Source organism: Sturnus vulgaris, chromosome 1, assembly GCF_052056855.1.
Source record: "Sturnus vulgaris isolate bStuVul1 chromosome 1, bStuVul1.hap1, whole genome shotgun sequence".
In the NCBI taxonomy this organism is placed as follows: Eukaryota; Metazoa; Chordata; class Aves; order Passeriformes; family Sturnidae; genus Sturnus; species Sturnus vulgaris.
Window position 1 is genome coordinate 45,655,945 of NC_142243.1, and position 17,422 is coordinate 45,673,366.

Here is a 17,422-nt window from a genome sequence, read left to right on the forward strand (position 1 = left end):
TCTAAGGCCTTTTATTTTCCTTACCATTCTGTGGTTCAATTGGCTTCTTAAGTGAATTAAAGCAGGTCTGAAAAGCACCCAGTGAGATGTGGTAGCGCAGCTGAACAAAGCTAATTTTTCATTGTGAATACAAGCCACAGGCAGCAGGTGCTGTCTGTACCAAAGGAAGGCAGGACACATCTCACCAGCATTGCTGGACTTTTCAATTCAATATAGAGAGTGCCAGTAAATGTGTTCAGGAAGTGGGGAGGAACTCTTAAACCTCTGTGCACAATAGCAGTATATTGTGGGGCCATCCAATGCTTAGGATACATGTAAAAGGAAGAGGGGAAGAGTCTCAAAAGGCGTTTTTAGCCAGTCTTGGCTCTCCAAAGAATGTCCTGTGTTCCAGGATCTATCTACAGCCCAGTCTTAGACACAATCCTCAGCACCTCATCTTCCCCTACCCTCCAACCCAGCTTTCAGAGGAGAATTACTAGAAGCGAAGACGCATCCAGAAAAGTGTCGGAGATACTTGAACATTGCAGGGTGGAGGGCAATTTCAACACTCTCTCTTCTGTGCACCTCAGAATCAGCTCTCACCTTTCCTGGTTTGGCACTTGCTTAACTCATCCTGTTCCCAGGCAAGGAGGGCTGGATGCACAGTGCTTCTCCTCCCTAGATCCTTCCTGTTAACCATTAACTTTCTGACCACGAGCTTCCCTCAGGCTCAGAGCTGTGCAGACAGGAAGGATGTCTGTACTGACAGTCCCTGGCTGTGCCCCTGGCATCAGCCTCTCTCAGAGCTGGTCTAGGGCACTGCACTGCACTAACAAAAGCCCTCCACAAGTTTATTTTGGTGTCACTGCTGTCCCATTTTGTCTCTGTAGCAAGTAAGAGATATAAATGCTATTATTTCCCTCTCCACCTCATACACACATCCTTCTCCTCAATGAAGCTGTCTAATCTTTCTAAGAGTTACTGCCTGATTATTCCCTCCTCCAGGGAGCTTTTTCATTACTTAGCTTTCACTACATGTGCAGATTTTTTGAGCTTCTCGCTACCTGAAGTTTCATCACTGCAATGCTCCCTCCCTCAGTAACGAAGATATTGGCTAACAGCAGACCTCAGTCCCGTCTCTTTTGAAGAACAGGATGTTTCTTCCTTATTCTGTACTTTCACATTTTGTTACTACAGGTTTTGCACCGTATTAGGCAGGAGAGTGCAAACTCCTCTCCTCAAAATACAGAAACCATACAACATCCAATTCTGCATTCTCACAATTCAAATAAAAAAATGAAAAAGCACATTTGCTTCTCTTTTTTGACTCAAGTTTCACTGATTTCAGCAAACTTAAAATCTGAAAACTTTTCAACCAGTTCTGTGTCTAAGGATTTTAAAAAACAAAGGATGGCCTCTTATTTTGCTTTAACTAAGAGATGAGAGCAAGGGATCAAGGTGGAAGATTTATCACCTTAAAAGAACCAGAAAAAGTTGAATAATACACAGCAATGCAACTTTTCTGTTATTTTATTGATATTAGTGAAGGAAAAAATTAAATTTAATCATTCGGATGTGTTACAATTACTTTCTCTGGTGGGTGGACAGCTCCTACAGCTTATTTAAAGGCTAAATAATACTTCCCGATTGCATGATTAACTTCTACACTTTAAGTTCTCTTATGGTATTGCTTTCTTCCTCTGGGAATATAAAATGGTCCATTAAGTCCATGACATTTTTTCAGAATCAACTGTTATTCTATCTATTGGTTTAAGATACATTCAAATAAGAAGATACTTAAATGTACTTGCAATAAGTGCACACATACAACAGCAAACAGAGCTGATGGCATTTTACTAAAACATTGTAAGTTCATAGAATAAATAGAAGTCTTCAAACACATGCTGTAACTGACCAATGTATTTTCTTTTTCTTTCTCAAAAAATATCCTTAGTGTTCATAGAACTACTGCAATGACTACTTCATTCAGAAAAAAACAAACCACCCACCTATCTCTCGTCACAAAGACTAAAAGACAGTTTCATTTATACAAGAAATTATCAGTGCTAATAATTTAGTAACAGTCTGGTACAAATGGCAATTTACAGCAATTACATGTAGTGCAACAATGGTAACAAACGGGGAGCTTGATTTTAGATGCCACAAAAAGTGCAAGGAAAAGAAAGTGGATGCTAAACCCTCCCTGTTTTGCTCCTCTCCATCCCCTCTTCCAAAAAATATTTATGTCTCAGCTCCGCTCTAGAAACAAGCTCCCTCCAGTCTGCTCCAGTTCCAAGGTATTTCAACTCTTTCTACAAGCACCCTGCAGAAGGCTGGGAGAAACAGAGAAAAAATTGCAATATAATTAGGATTGCCTGGCAACTAGAGGTTGCGTGAGGTCTTATGTTTCCTTTCTGAAAAAGCAGGGGGTTATATATTTGTATGGCAGGTATTTCCCTAATTTTAAAAACACTGTGAAAATGAAGCATTTCCCATATTTTCACCTATGCTAGGGTCCGACTTTGGATGAAAAAGGTTTCTCTGAAAAAAGAAAACAGAAAATGGGTGGAGAATATTCTCACCCTGCTTAAAAGGCCACTGTCTCTGGCATGCATGAAACACTAAGATCAGCACTAGGGCTGCAAGCTGTTCTTTCCATCTGTACCATTCCATTACTAAATGTTTTCTGTGGTTCTCTGCTGAGGTTTCAAGGACTCACCTTTTCCTAATACTGGTTTTGCTACATGTTCTTTCATAACATTCTTATCTGTCAATCTGTTCTGCAACTTGGACTTCTAGGAAGTCACTGCCATGTTTACCTCACAAGTTGTGAAAACTGTTTTCTTTGGGCGCACTGACAAAGCATGTTTCAGTGGCAGCAACACATAATAAAGCATTTTCCCTTCCACAATCCAGTGCAGCATTGAAGAACAAAACAAAACCAAACAAAAAAACAACAAAGAAAGAAGTTGCACAAAGTGTGTAGGTGTGCCAAAGGAAACAGCGGTGGTAGGAATATGTCAATACCCCAGGTAGCCAGTAGGCCTGCTGATTTCAACACAGTATTAGTTCAAGTTTACAGTCTTGGGGAGGAGGCAAATACAGAACAGGAAAAAAGAAAATAAGGTTTCATCCATTCAGGCATAATAGCCAGGCACTCCAATAACTCAGCTGAACTCATACACAGAGGCAAAATCAAAACTACCACATGTTAAACTGAGTGCTTTTTTCAGTATTTAACGAAGCACAAATGCTCCCATGCTTCAAGTGATGTAATAAGAAGTCTCACATAACACATTCAATAGCTTCCCATGCACCTTTGACTCAAGTTAGGCTAGCTACAGAATTCATGTTTTTCTAGTCATTTTTTGTTTGTTTTTCTCTTTTGTTCTTTTTCAGTGCATCTTAAAAAAATCCAAACCTTTTCAAAAGGTTTTTACCTTAATTAGTTTTTTAACCTTAATACAGCAATCATAACATAGAGCCTTTTGCACTTGATTGAGCAGTAAAATAATCCAATTAGTTACAATAGATCTGGTACATATTTACACATTTTATACAAAGTTTACACATTTCTCCTGTTAGGCACAAAGTTGATTTGTCAAACTCAAGAGGCAATGAAGGGGTGGTGGGGAAAGGAAAAGGAGATTGGAGAAAAAATCTGAGTATTTTCAATTAAAAAGACTAGCTGTAAAAATAAAGTCCTTCATCGTAAGCTAGTTTGCTTCGGGAGCTTGGTTCCCATGAGGATCCCCGAAGTGAGGGATGTTGGGCCTTTCATCTGCATGCTGGAACCCACCATGGTGGGGAAGCTCCGATTCCTTCGGATGCCAGTGTTCAGCTGGATGCCCCCGATGGCACTGGTCACAGCAGGGCAGCCCAAGGGGAGACTGTCAGGTGCCAGGCCTCCAGGAACAAGGGCTCTCACTGGTCCCTGTGCCCCACAGAGAAGAGGTCCCTGGTCATCAGTTAAAGGAGGAGCTGATGTTTGCCCAGAACTCACAACTTTGGCAATACCAAACCTTCTGACTTTGTCCACGAGATTAAGGTTGGAAACAGACACGTCAGTTTGGCTCTCACTGTTTCTGATGTTCTTTTTATTCCTCACCTCCTTCAAGATTGAACTAGCAGGCTTTGAAGCCAAGAAGTTGTCGTAAGGTGGGCTGGTGCACTTGAACTCAAAAGATGGAGGGGAAGAAGAAGGTGTCTGCATGGGTGAGTTTGGTGGAGTGGAAGGAATGATTGCCATTTTCGGGGAGTACTTGTTCAGCAGGGTGCTCCTGCTGGCTCTGTCCCAGCTCTGTGGATTGTACACTGCTGCCGAGATGCCCCTTTCCTTCAGCAGCCACACCAGCCCCAGGGACGTGCTCATCGTTGTTGTGGATTCCCGGAGGTTGGTGAAGGATTCGGCCAAACTCAGACGCCGAGGAGTGCAGGGAGTAGCCACTGGGGTGCCTTTCAAATTGCTAATGCTGCCACAAGCTGGAGTAGGTGCTGCGTTAAGGCTGAAAGTAAAGAAGCAGTCAAATTATTCTCTCCACTAGTAAACTAAAATTTACTACACAGGCAAGATTTTTAACCCTGAGCAGGGCCTTTCATCCATTTGGAGAGTGCACAGGACACTGACAGTTCCCAGCCCCCCACAAATGTGATTACAAATGCAAAACCACCAGATCTTACCAAACAAATCTCCACTTTGCACACCGCAGAGCCCAGTCTCATGGGATTAATGCCACTGCCAACACCCAGCACCACATTTCTCCTGATAAACTATTTACAGGTTTGCGATCAACACCTTCACTTTTACTTCCTGATCTACTGGTTGTTGCAACTCCCAGTTGCTTCTAAGGGGCAAGGAAATGCAGGAGACTGGACCAATGATATAAGCAAGACATTTACTTTTAGTGTCACTTCTGAGCACACAGAACTGAACACTCATTCACTAAGGCATGGTGTACTTAGCTATTCTAGAAATGAAGCATGTGGGATATCTATGACACTCCAAATTTATATCTGAGAGAATCCTAAGAGCTCCATGCACCTTCAGTAAGAAAGATAAATTCCAGCTTTTTCTAACCATGCCAAATTATGATCTTTGCCACAAGTACCCACACGTACAAATAATAATAATAATAAAATAATTCCACAGTAATATCACCTAACCATGGGTTCATCTCCTCTAATGACATTTAAAGGGTCTTGAGCAATGCAACATTTAATGCTAACAAAGGATTCACTGGTGAGCTCACCATTGTTCAAAAAGAAGGAAATCTATGCCCTCACCTTGCCAGGTTAGCAAATAGAAGGCACTCAGCAAAGACTCAGACAGAAAGGAAAGCCAGTGCAAGACAGCGGGAAAACTAAGCAGCTGGGAGGGGAAGGAACAAGGGAGAGAGTGAGATCTTCCTTTTTCAGCAGAGCCATGCTGTTGGATTGTCTCAGCCATAACGTGCAACTTTTACTTAAGCGGGGTTCTCTGCACAAGAAATACATCTCAAAGAGCCACTTTGAGACAATCTGGTTGGATTTCCAAGAGAAGACTCTGGCTAATGATTACATTACCTCTTTTTTTGTCCATATAGACAAAAAGGGCTGAGATGGTGTCTTGACTGGAATTTTCAGTCTCATTTCACCTTACAGTAATGAACTCTGTATAGCCAACACTACTGTGCATAACAGGTTAGACACCTGGAATGCTTTCAGCTGCAGCTTCTGATAAGCTTAGAACATCATCTAGATCCTTGGTTTACAGTGAGCAGGGGATATGAATTCACACAACACTGGAAACTCTAGTCCCATGGTCTAAAAATCAGCGTATCTTTAAGGCACTTCTTAATAAGGAAAACAGAACCTGATGCTATGAAATCTCAAGTCATGTCTTCTTTCCAAGGCAAAATAAGATGGGATCAACATGACCTCTAACACTGATTTGGAACTGTACCAACCTCTACAATAAGCAAGTGAAATTGAGGAAGCTGAATTGCAGCTGCAACTCAACAAGAGGAATCCCACATATTCCTCCTGGTATACTGTAGTGAAACACTTATTTGAGAAAACTGGCAGATGTAATTAGAAACACAGCCTTACTTAGTGGCTCCGGACTCAGTCTCCTTGCACCCCCGTGTGTGCTGTGGCTGTCAGTGCATGTGGCAGATGTGCTAAGGCACATCCTGGTGTCCTGTCCCTTCTGCCTGGGCTGAGGCAGCAGCAGGGGAGAAGGATATCTCCCAGCAGAGCTAAGGAGGCCACACACACCCACTGCAGCAGCACATACACTCTGAAGGCAAGGCTGCGTGGAAAGAAGTTAGTTCACAATTCTTCTCTTAGGCACTGATTAAAGCTGGACCCTCATAGTTCTGATTCCAGTGGAACTAAAGAACAGTGACACCCACTGTGATGCATCTCCCATACAGCTAAATACAGAACACAGAACTCTTCAAAAGATGAGAGAGAAAAAAGGAAGAGAAGTTACTGCATGAACTGACTTTCTACAAGGTATGACCATATACATTTCAGAAATCCAGACATACGGCATTATGAGGCTTCCATTATAGTCATTAGATGAAAAATACAGCACTCCAATGGCTTATTAACTCCAACAGCTTCACTCTTTCCAGATACACATTTCAGTTGCACAGACATGCAGACTAGTATTTCTACTAATTTTTCAGCACACTCCTACATTACACTGCACTTAGAGTGCAATTAAAAAAACCCAGGAAAGCAGTTGCAGATGTTGCCTTTTTTTCCCATTTGATCATTTTGGCACTGCTTTTTAACTGGGAAATATTTTTCCAAAACTGACTAACACCGCAGGGCACCCTGGACACAACCACAGAAACAGACTCAAAGTGGCCTCAGCAACTCAGCCCAGTGACAGTCTCAGAGTTAGATTGAGAAAAGAAACAAATAAAGGAGCATTTAATTTAGCTGGATGAAATTTAGTCAGGTTAGAGCAACACCTGGGGTAGCACAGGTTAAAATGCAACCAGGTAGGTAAATGCCAAACCTCTTGGGGTTAGCTGGTGCTACACACACTAGCATTCCTTGTACATGACCCTGCCAACACAGATGCTGCTGGCAGTGCTGCTCACCCCCAACCACGCTGGGTCACAGTGTCTGCCCTAAACCTCCTCTCATCACAATGAGACATAAGGCAGTTTCTCGTTCTCCTCACATGACCTGTGAAGAATCATTTGTAGTTGGTAAGGAGGAGCTCCTTAAACATCTGCTGAAAACATAATTTTGTTTATTTTGCTCTTCTGTTCTCCTGAACAAATGACGAGCTTCCATTTAACTAAGGCAGCTGAAAATGCACTGAATTTAGCTATCTTTTCTGACTGATTTAGTACCCAAAGAGTTTATTACGATCACAGCTGACAAGAATTCAACAGTAGCAAGAAAATTAAAATAGAACTGCAGGATCTCTTCAGTAATTGTGCTGAGGGGAAAGACAGAAAAGAGTCAAGAAAAAACAGCCAGGCTACTAATAATTTAGTTATTAGTCCCTTAGAAAGGGAAGCAAAAAAGTTACATTTAAGCATCATATATTTCTTTTCTACTTGACAGGTTTTTTCATATTCAATACCCTTACTTCCCATGTCCTTCATAGGAAGTCAGTGCCTATCTCGTGTCTAAACAAGTGTAGACACAACACCTCTGCATGGAGACCCACACAGTGGTACACTCGCTCAGAGGATCTGGAAGGGGCAGAGAAATAATGAGACATTGTCCTTATAAACAGGAAAGAACATTCTTTAAATCCTGATTTCTAAGGGAGGAAAGCTCCCTCTTTAGGTACGAAATTCACACACCCCCCTCTGGTTCTCAGATCTTCACTTTCCATAAGGCCATAGAACTGCCTTCTGTTGACATGCAGCGTCTATACTGCCAAATGCTACTGCATCATCAGCTCATTACTTTCAGTCTGGCAACTATGAATTAATTTCCAATAACTACACCAAGAAACAAAGTACAGGTCTCCCTGTTTCCAGTTAAGGCATATGTCCTCCTCCATGCCTCATGTAGTTCCTGGATTTCTTTACCTGCACATCCTTTCTTCTTCTGAGAAGAAAGATTTAGACTTCCTTCCTGGAAAAACTTCTCGTCTTTTTTAGTAAGAGATTACATCCTGTGCATTCACATATGAGGACTACAACTAGTCTAAGATTAAGAGTAGCCAGGTTTAGATATCAGAAACCAATACAGTTATGTCTGATCCTGCAATATCTCAACTGAATGTAAGAAACTTTGAATGGCTTTTTAAAACATCACACATGCCTCCCAAATTCAGGCTGCAGTAACTCAAAATGGGAGGAATAATTGGTGGGTGTGGTGTAATTTACCAATCCAGTCAATGCCTATGCTTATGCTATTATTTTGCATTTGCTTAGAGGGGAAACTCTGATAGAGCTGAAGGCTTTGCCATCATGAGAATCCCTTACCTTGGCGTGACTCGTGTGAGTTCATCGGAGGGGTGCAGAATGCGGCAGGTGGTGAAGGTGAAGGTGGAGTTGGTTTGTGACATGCACTTCCCAGGATGAGGTACTAAATTAAAAAAAAGCAAATTCTTTGCATTTTACACAGAAAAGGGGAAAACTAAACTTCTGTGTGCTGATAAGACAGATGCAAAAAGTGATGAGGCACCTTGATGGGATCAATGCAAGGAAAGTGAAATGCCCAAGTACTACAGTGTTAAACAGACACTTGTTCTCCAAAAGAAACACCTCTAGGACTCCAAGGCCAGTGCTAAAAAGGTCTGCTGAAACTTGCCCATGATCACAAACACTGCAGATTAAGTCTTGTTCAAACCAAATTTAGGCCAGGCAGTGCTTGAAATGCTAGCCCTTATCTAAACTAATGCAACTTGCATCAGTGGGAAATTACGAGCAAAATTTTCTAGTACCAGCTCAGGAGCACCAGGATTTTCTAAATGCTTGTGCCTTCCAGCTTTTAGATTGATCCACAAAAAGGCATCCCCATTACTTCTCTGTAATGGATCCATCTGCTAATGCTACAGGAATACAGACTGTTGGGGTGAGGAGGGGAGGGACAGACATTAATTACTGTTTCTCTGACTTTTCATATCCACAATATAGAAAGTGGTAGTTTTTTGGATCCACTACTGTACATCCGTGACATTTCTCTTGTGCATGTGATTAGGTTCTTTAAAAATGTATGTCCTCAGCTGCATAGTATAGCAGTTTTTGAATATTTGTAGACAGTGTAGTAAGCAAATTTCCTAACAAATGTGGCTGTAAAACTGCCACTCTGGTGATAGATTAGTGATTTGGGAAAGAAGCGATATAGCTCAATTTTAAAAATGAAGGACTTAGGCCAACTTCTTTCTTCTTAGTAGAAATACTTCTGTGGCTGTATTAACCTGCTATATAATGCAGCTGTGGTCACTGCAAAATAACTACAGAATTCAAGAGCCATGCATCTGAAAAGCTGGTTGAAGAACACCCAGAGTTAAATATTACATCAAAGATATCATGATTGCATAGGTTCTCTTACTTAGTAACCAAACTTAGCAGTGGTCAAAAGACATGCACAATAAAAACCATGTGCAGTTCCCTCCCGCCACCAGTCCTACCCAACCCTCTGAGCCATTCCCCGATTAAGCCACATTTTAATACCACAGCACACAACTATTCAACACGTTGCAAAAGACAGACACACCGACCAGCTAGACCAGACACCATTCTGAACTCCCAGAGCAGCTCAGCAGAAGCAAGGCAAGTCTTAATTGTGGCTGTATTCCCTTTTTCACATATAAAGTATCACAGCTCCAAAACAGCGTGTCTGGTTAGGTAGCCCTTTAAGAACACATATAAGCAGTGTGTGAGGGGCAGAGCATGGCCAGTGTGAACGGTGGAAGCAGAAGTGGCTGAGCACACAGTGTGAGGTAGTTTCTAGTCAGGGCTGGAATGTACAGCTGTACATTAGAGAAGGATATTTCTAAGGACCCACTGGAGTGTCTTGTTAACACACTCAAAATGTTAGCACGGCATAACATAACAACAAGCTCTACTTCACCTCCAGAGATGGTAATTAGGATGCTTCAGGAATCCAGTTGCTTTAGAGATTAGTGTGAGCACTACAAAAGCTATTACAAGGGAGCACAGCCTAGCAATCATGATTCTCTCCATATTGTAGAGAGTTTTAAGAAAATCTGGAGAAAGAACTTAAATAACTGGACGTGAAAAAACTGGTTATTTAGAGAAACACAGGACTTTAACATAAATCAATTAGAAACAAAGCAATTATCCCTGGATGATGAATAGAGAACAGAATAAAGCAATGCTGGTTTAAGATTGCAAGCTCAACCCAAAGCACACAGCTGTAATACAATCAGTGAATTTTTCCCATTTGTCATATCCCCTGGGCATCCCCTCAGACTGGAGACAGGCACATTGAAGAAACACAGCTGCATTAGCAAAAGCAAGACTCATTGTTATTAATGAGTCAAAGATAGGAGAAGGCTGCTAAAAGTAGAGAAATCACTAACTCTAATCAGAGGAGACAAACTGAAATGATTTTTAAAAATCTATCAATTTCCAAGGATGTATTTCACCCTCAAATACCACTAAGAAAGTCCTGTACCAGCTTCATCCTTCATCAGTCAACAATGGGTTGTATCATATTGCTGTAGCATTTTCCATCCTTTGGACACAGTAAAGAGTGAGAACCTGTTGCTGTAAATGAACAAAGTTTATGAAATGGAAACAAAATTATTGATTTCTAACTTAGTAATTTTACATATAAATGGCCATCTCCTGAGTTGGTATAAGTTCATGAGGAAGTAATACATTTTTCTAATAAGGAAAACTATCTTCACATTTACATATATCAAAGTATTCACTTGAATATAAACATCTGCTCCATCTAACTGTCTGACACCAAATGCTTTACTTATACCCTCTTTTCCAAAGTAGTCGTAGTGTAACAACAAGGCTTCATATCTGTATGAAAAAGAAACTGTACATAATTGAGTGCTTAACAAAATTTGCAGAAATATAATGTAATTTCATCCCTGTGCAAACTGTTAGGGGGAAAATGCACTAAATTAAAATTAAATCTAAACCTAAGACTTCTGCTGCATTATGTTTTAGCACTCAGGAATTAATGATTCTTCAACTTTTAAGTTTTCTCAAACAATTCACAGGCATTATGGGAAAATGCAAACCATCATAGCTCAGAGGGATTATTCTGTAAGCACGAACACTATCGTAAAAATACCTCTGAAAAAAAAAAAGTCAGGTCCCAGTCAAACTGAGTGCAGAGAGCTCCATCTTCTGGTAAAACAAACAGGACTTTCCTCACAAAACACAAAGCTGATTTTATGTATCTCAGAGCTGTCTCAGATCCTGCTTCAGAACTCTGAGCCTGTGGGCCATTCTGCTAGGTGTAAACAGCAAAATAGATGCGTTTAGGACATGACCTTCTACCCAGGGAACTCTCAAAAGCCCACTTTATCTGCATTTTCAACCAGCTTATGCAGAGGAAGGTAGAAAGTTACAGCAAGCGAACAAATGGCCTGCCCCACCCACATGAAGATGTCAAGACAAATTAAGTTTGAAGAAGATTTGTAAGAGGTAGCTATACTAAAACATCATTAACTTTTGCACCATTTTATCAAAATTCAAATTTGTTGTTATGCTGAAATAACAGTGAGGAGGCAGAGAGCTCAAGGTGACCCGTAAATCTTTGCACTTTGTACAAACACCTGTTCTGGTACATACAGATTTATTAGGAAATTAATTTAAAAAATTGGGAAAACTTTAGAGTATGATTTGATCCAGACTGGCACAAAGTTAACACTTTAGTCCAACAGTGAAGCAAGCCACTCTGGTCCATCATTTTTTTGGCATGTTTCAAGAAAAGGAGGGAACCTAGTTCCCTGCTATTTGAGCAGGCAGTGCAATGGAATTAGGGCATCTCTTTAGCACAAGCTGTGGGAACAGGGATGGAATGACAATCAGACTGAGGCATCCTTAGAGCAACAGATGGTGTTTTAAAGCACTAGAAGTTTATTGCTGAATAGAAAAGTTCTGCCTGCTTAAAAAGATGAAAACGAAGGCCCATTAGGAGACTTTTTCTTCCCTATTGTGTGATCATCTAGAATACAGGCTATGGACTTTACTTTTGCCAGTTTGTGCCACTAATTCTGTTCTTGGGTGAGGTGAAATTACTGGAAACTAGGTGACAAAACCCCACTAGGGTCCACATGACAAGACAGTGGCTTCATGTAGTGTGTAGATTTAGCAGAATTCATTCCCTACATGTAGCTAAGATATCCAATGCTACCTGTACTGAAAATGCCTGACAGAATAGGGGGAATATAGAGTAGGCTGGATCTGATGCCTGAGTGAACCACTACAACAAAAAGGAGATAATTGATAGAAACAATAGCTGTAAAATGTGAACATGGGGCCCTCCGAACAGTATAACCATCAATACTCAAAACCTCCAAGAATTCATACATCTGCACCAGGAGCATGGCTTTTGTTACGTTTCTTAAACAACAAAGTTATTTTCCGAATATATGATTTTTCCAAAATTTTCATTTATTTTGCCTTTGGAAACAGAAAGAGAGGAAAAATTGAACAAAGGCAGGTATTCTTTGGACAGGGTGTTCTTCTGGCTGAGATCACTTTCTCATACGTATAGGAACCACTGAGCATAGATGCAGAAAGACTTCAAAGTATTTAATGTGGCTACAACATAAGTATATGCAGGCTAGGATCCCCATATTAAAATTCAAGCATTTTAACACCATAGAAATCAACTGCTGACAGACTTATCTTAAAGAAATAATTACTGTGAAATATTCATGCCATTTGAAAATAAAATATATTTAAATATGCATCAATACCTCAGTTCTACGAAGAGTTACAAAATTTATTGCTTTTCTGTACAATGGTAACTTTTTAGAAGCGTGTATAGTAACCCTGCTAAAAACAACTTAAACATAATACATTCATTACTTCCTCTTGTGATTTTAGGCCTCTATTTGGAAAGCCCTCCATGTCATGGTTACGGTCTAAGCATGAAGTATGAGAGTGCTGATCCTGTAATACTGTGCATATGTCTATTCAAAGCAATCAATAAGTGGAACTAACAAATACAAGTACTAAAAGACCAATGCACCCAATACTAGCAGGCAATTAAGGATACACTGTATCAAGTGCAGTCCTTCCAACTTCAAAATTAGAACATTCATAAGTGCTTTGAGTGGTTGGTGTTTCGTTAGTTTCTTTAAGGGAAACATGAAAACCAGTGAATTAAAAAAACACAACAAACCAAACAAAAAACCAACCTAAACAACCCCTCCCTCCAAAACAGATTCTGTACAGTTTTATAATATACTAGTTTCTTCCACAGAACAAAAAAAAATATACTGACGTTAATAAAAATTTGTGCTGCAAAAATTACTTATCCCAGGTGATTTCAAGAACACTGTGTCCTGTAACTTCTCTAAAATTCCCACTTATGCTGGGAGTCTACACAAGTGATACACAAATCTCAACCTACTCCTGTGTATTAGGCTAAAACTGCAACTTTGGAATTTACAGTCTTCCATAAAGTTAACTCTACCCACACACAGTACGTGGCTCCAACAGAATAACTGCAGACCATAGGGCACGTATGTGCTAACTTCTCCTGAAATGTTCAGTGCCATAATTGGGATAGAATATGCATTTATAGTGAAGAAGCTATTTTATAGATCAATGGGTACTACTGGTTTCAACACAGGGACAAGAAAACACAAGAAACATAACTTTTCCTTTTTTAAACAGTATGATTTCTGACTCTATCCCAAAAACAGAATACCTATTACAATTGCTCTAAATACACTTGTTTCGGCTACAAGATATTTTTGGCACCAGCAGTGTTTGCTCTCCTGAGACTGGACACTGAAATACACTCTTAGACTCATTTTGAGCAGCACTCTGCACACACAAAATGGCAATACGAATAGTGCTTGTAAGCACTGTGACAGAGAACATATCCAGTGCAAAACAGGCAAGATACAAACCTCAGAGCATACAATCAACTGAAGCAGAAACCCGCCCAACAGACTAGGATAACCTACACCTGCTGGGAAAGTCCTTGTAGGCACTGTATCACTAAAGACATCTTTTGGTCTGAGGCTAGAGGACCTCTAGCTCTAGACTGGCATACTTTATGGCCTGCCAACAGCAACTATAAGAAAATACCTTCTGGCTTTTACAGACCTCTTGAATGAGATTTTTCCACAATGGAGAGACCCTGGATTATAAACAAAGGCACTATCGCTAAAGACTGTGTGCAAGATTTTTCTTTCTTTCCCTTTTTATTTTACTTCCACATTCTCTAGCAGGAGTTTATTCTGTATGTTGCCAACTGGAACCAATTCCCAACTGGAATCATGCAAGCAACGATGTTGTAACCTTAATATACATGATGAGTTGCCACATGTCATACACACCCCTACCTGCTTTGCATTTCCTAAAGAGAAATCTAGAACAAAGAATGCTGAGGAGAAGCAATGAGAAGCAATGGCTGCACAATCTCCCAAAATATATTCTTCAGTGGGCAGACTGTGGATCCTAGGAAGTACTGCTCCATTAGTAAGTGTCTACTTGGACAAAATCCACTAAATCTAACAAATCTCCTTATACAATGCCTGACAAATTGCTTCAACAAGAAGCAGCAACACAACCAATAATGATATGGTAGTTCATGGATACTCCTAAATCCTACGTAACAGGACAATTTGAAAGAAGGCAAAAGAATGGGAAATAGAAGTTTTTGGTGCACTTGCTCATTCCACAAAAAGTTATTAATTTTGACCCATTTATTTCTGTAATGTATTAAAATGACTCAGCAAACAATACAAGGTAAAATAAGATTGCTAGAGCAATTTCAATGATTTTATCTACTTTGTCAGTTTATAAGGTAGGGAATTTGCTTAAAAACTCTCGTCTGAGATAGATTCTTCCCAGGAAAAGTCAGCAGTAACCAGTAAATAACTTGTTCATAAACAGTGACCTTTATTCAAATCATGAGACAGAAAATGGAAGGAAATACTAGATTTTCTTACCAGTTTGTAGTCACAGCGGCCTACATTTACTGCTCTACTTCAAAGAAAGAACTCTTTCAAATTATTACCCAGAAATGTTAGACTAATTTGTTCTTAAAAAAAAAAAAAAAAACCAAGGAACTAAACTATATCCTTATCTATGTTTAGCCCATGGCAAGTCTTTTTCTTTTTTGACATGGTCCTGTACTGAACACTCTTACAATTAGAACACTTTTAAAAATGTAACCAAAGAATCATTTTTTTTCACATTTACTGTACCTTGAGTACATGAAGAACTGCTTGTTCTCTTCCTCTCTATGGCAACACATTTTACAACTAGTCATATCTTTTGTTGAATCTTTTATTCCCTAGATCCTAACAATGCCAGTTATTTCAATCTTTGATTATTTCAGTCCATGTTTCTCATATCTCCAGCTTTTCTTGCTGTTGTTACTCAGGCTCTTGAAAATTATAAAAACCTGGATAATATCCAAAACAGTACACGACTGCCTGAAGAAATATTATTTATTTTCATATTAATATTAAAAAATAATATAAACTTTCCTTCTGGGATCTCATAGAACAAGGACAACTTTTGCCAATGCAAAGGGAAGTTGAAGGGTTTGGATGTTGAAGAACTGGAACAGGCTGCCCAGGGAAGTGGTTGGATCACTACCCCAGGAGGTATATAGAAGATCTATAGATATGGCACTTAGGGACATGGTTTAGTGGTGGACTGGGTTAATGCCTGGACTCAATGATCTTAGAGGTCTTTTCCAGCCTTAATGATTCTATGATTGAAAGTTAAACCTTAATACAACTGACTGCAGAAAGTAGCTTATACTCAGTAGCTGAAAGCACTGAACTGCCATTGCAGTGAGAGCTGAAGATACTCTTCATGTCATGATAATAACAGAAATATTGTTGTTTAGCCTTGAGACAATCTAATCTTCCAAAGAGTAGCCAAATATTAAATTATGATTTATCCCAGAAAAAAGAGAGAGAAGGAAGTGCCCTCATTTAAAGTAGTTATACAAAACCAAGAAGTCTGGAAAAGAAAAGGAGGTCTGGCAATTTTCTGACTCTGGACTAAATATAATTCTTTACAAGAGGCAAATCTTAATGAAGACTATATAGCTTATTAAAATAAACCCCCCACAAATCTCAAGAACAAGAGAGAAAACCACACAAACTCAAAACACATCTAAAGTCTTGAGAATCTGTAATCTTGTGCAATAATAGGCTGCTAGTGTCAGTTCAGAGTATCTAATAACTCATGTGGTACTCTGTCACTTAAAAATGTTTACGTCTTAATATAGTATAAATAGGAAGGATGGGGTTTTAATAGTGTGGTGGAGAAAGAATAAGGGAAATGTTATTAGTCACTGCACAAAAACATCCCCTTAATTCTTTATCTCAGAAGGACTTTAAAAACAGGTAACTGTATCTGAGGTAAGTGAATTAAACTTTCAGAATTTCTTTGGTAATTTTTCAAGGCACTCCATTTGTTTCAGCAAAGACAAGGTAGAGGCACCTTTAGTGGACCAATCATTTAGTTTTCGGTTTTTTCCCACAGTACAAAAATCTAAAACATGCCATCACCTCTTATGAACTGTCAGAAGAGTATCTGCACTACAGTAACACAAAATATACGTAATTAATCTGTACATTACACACACTTAACAGTGTGCACTAAATACACACACAAATTGAATACATGCCACACAAAGGTTTGTCAATGAACCACTTCCTTTTAGCAGCCTTCTCTTATCACAATCGAGTAAAATATTGACCACAGATGCTGTTACTGAAAAACAAATTAAAAGATTATCAAAGAACAATTTTTGAGCCAATGTTAGAATGGTTATGTTCTAACCACTGCACACACTATCGTGCAGATGCTACACACAAAGCAATATTATGGATGCTGTTCTGAAGAGATGTGAGAATGGCCCAGTAATCAAAATCGTGTAAAGATGTCAGTTTTACTGGACTTAATGAGTTTCCCTCACCAGACCCCTCATCATCGTCAGTCGTGGACTCCTGCATCTCCTCTGTGAAAGCCTGAGATTGGCGGGGGTTATTCTTGTTCTCTGAAACAGTCACTTGTGCTTGTGACCTCTCACCTGAGGTCTCTGTGTGCTGAACTGGCGTCGAGGTAGTTAGGCCTTTGTAAGAAATGTCACTTGTCTCATCTTCCTCATAGTCATTAAGGCAGTACACTTCATCCAGATCCAGGTCTAGGGTCCTGAAGCCCTTTGTGACAACCCCGGGCCTCGGGTCCAGAATCCCACCCAAGTGAGGCTGAGCCAGCTGCTGCCAGTGGTGCAAAGTGGCAGAACCTTGAAAGGGAACAGAAAGACAACCAAAATCAAT

At 39.8% G+C, this 17,422-nt stretch overlaps 1 protein-coding gene across 5 annotated transcripts in view; it reads right to left on the bottom strand.

The window, feature by feature from the left end:
* Positions 1–1,491: 1,491 nt before the first annotated feature.
* The window catches only part of TRAK1 (trafficking kinesin protein 1), an 86,264-nt gene continuing 70,333 nt past the window's right edge, over positions 1,492–17,422 (bottom strand). For 3 of the 5 annotated variants that reach the window (XM_088165667.1, XM_014878373.2, XM_088165683.1), the window contains 3 exons: positions 17,059–17,388; positions 8,424–8,526; positions 1,492–4,484 (listed from right to left, as the gene is read on the bottom strand). In XM_088165667.1, coding sequence (XP_088021793.1) covers positions 3,686–4,484; positions 8,424–8,526; positions 17,059–17,388 — 1,232 coding nt within the window. In that variant the 3' untranslated portion in view covers positions 1,492–3,685. The remainder of the gene's footprint in view (positions 4,485–8,423; positions 8,527–17,058; positions 17,389–17,422) is intronic. The other 2 variants (XM_088165677.1, XM_088165689.1) reach the window with 1 other exon arrangement.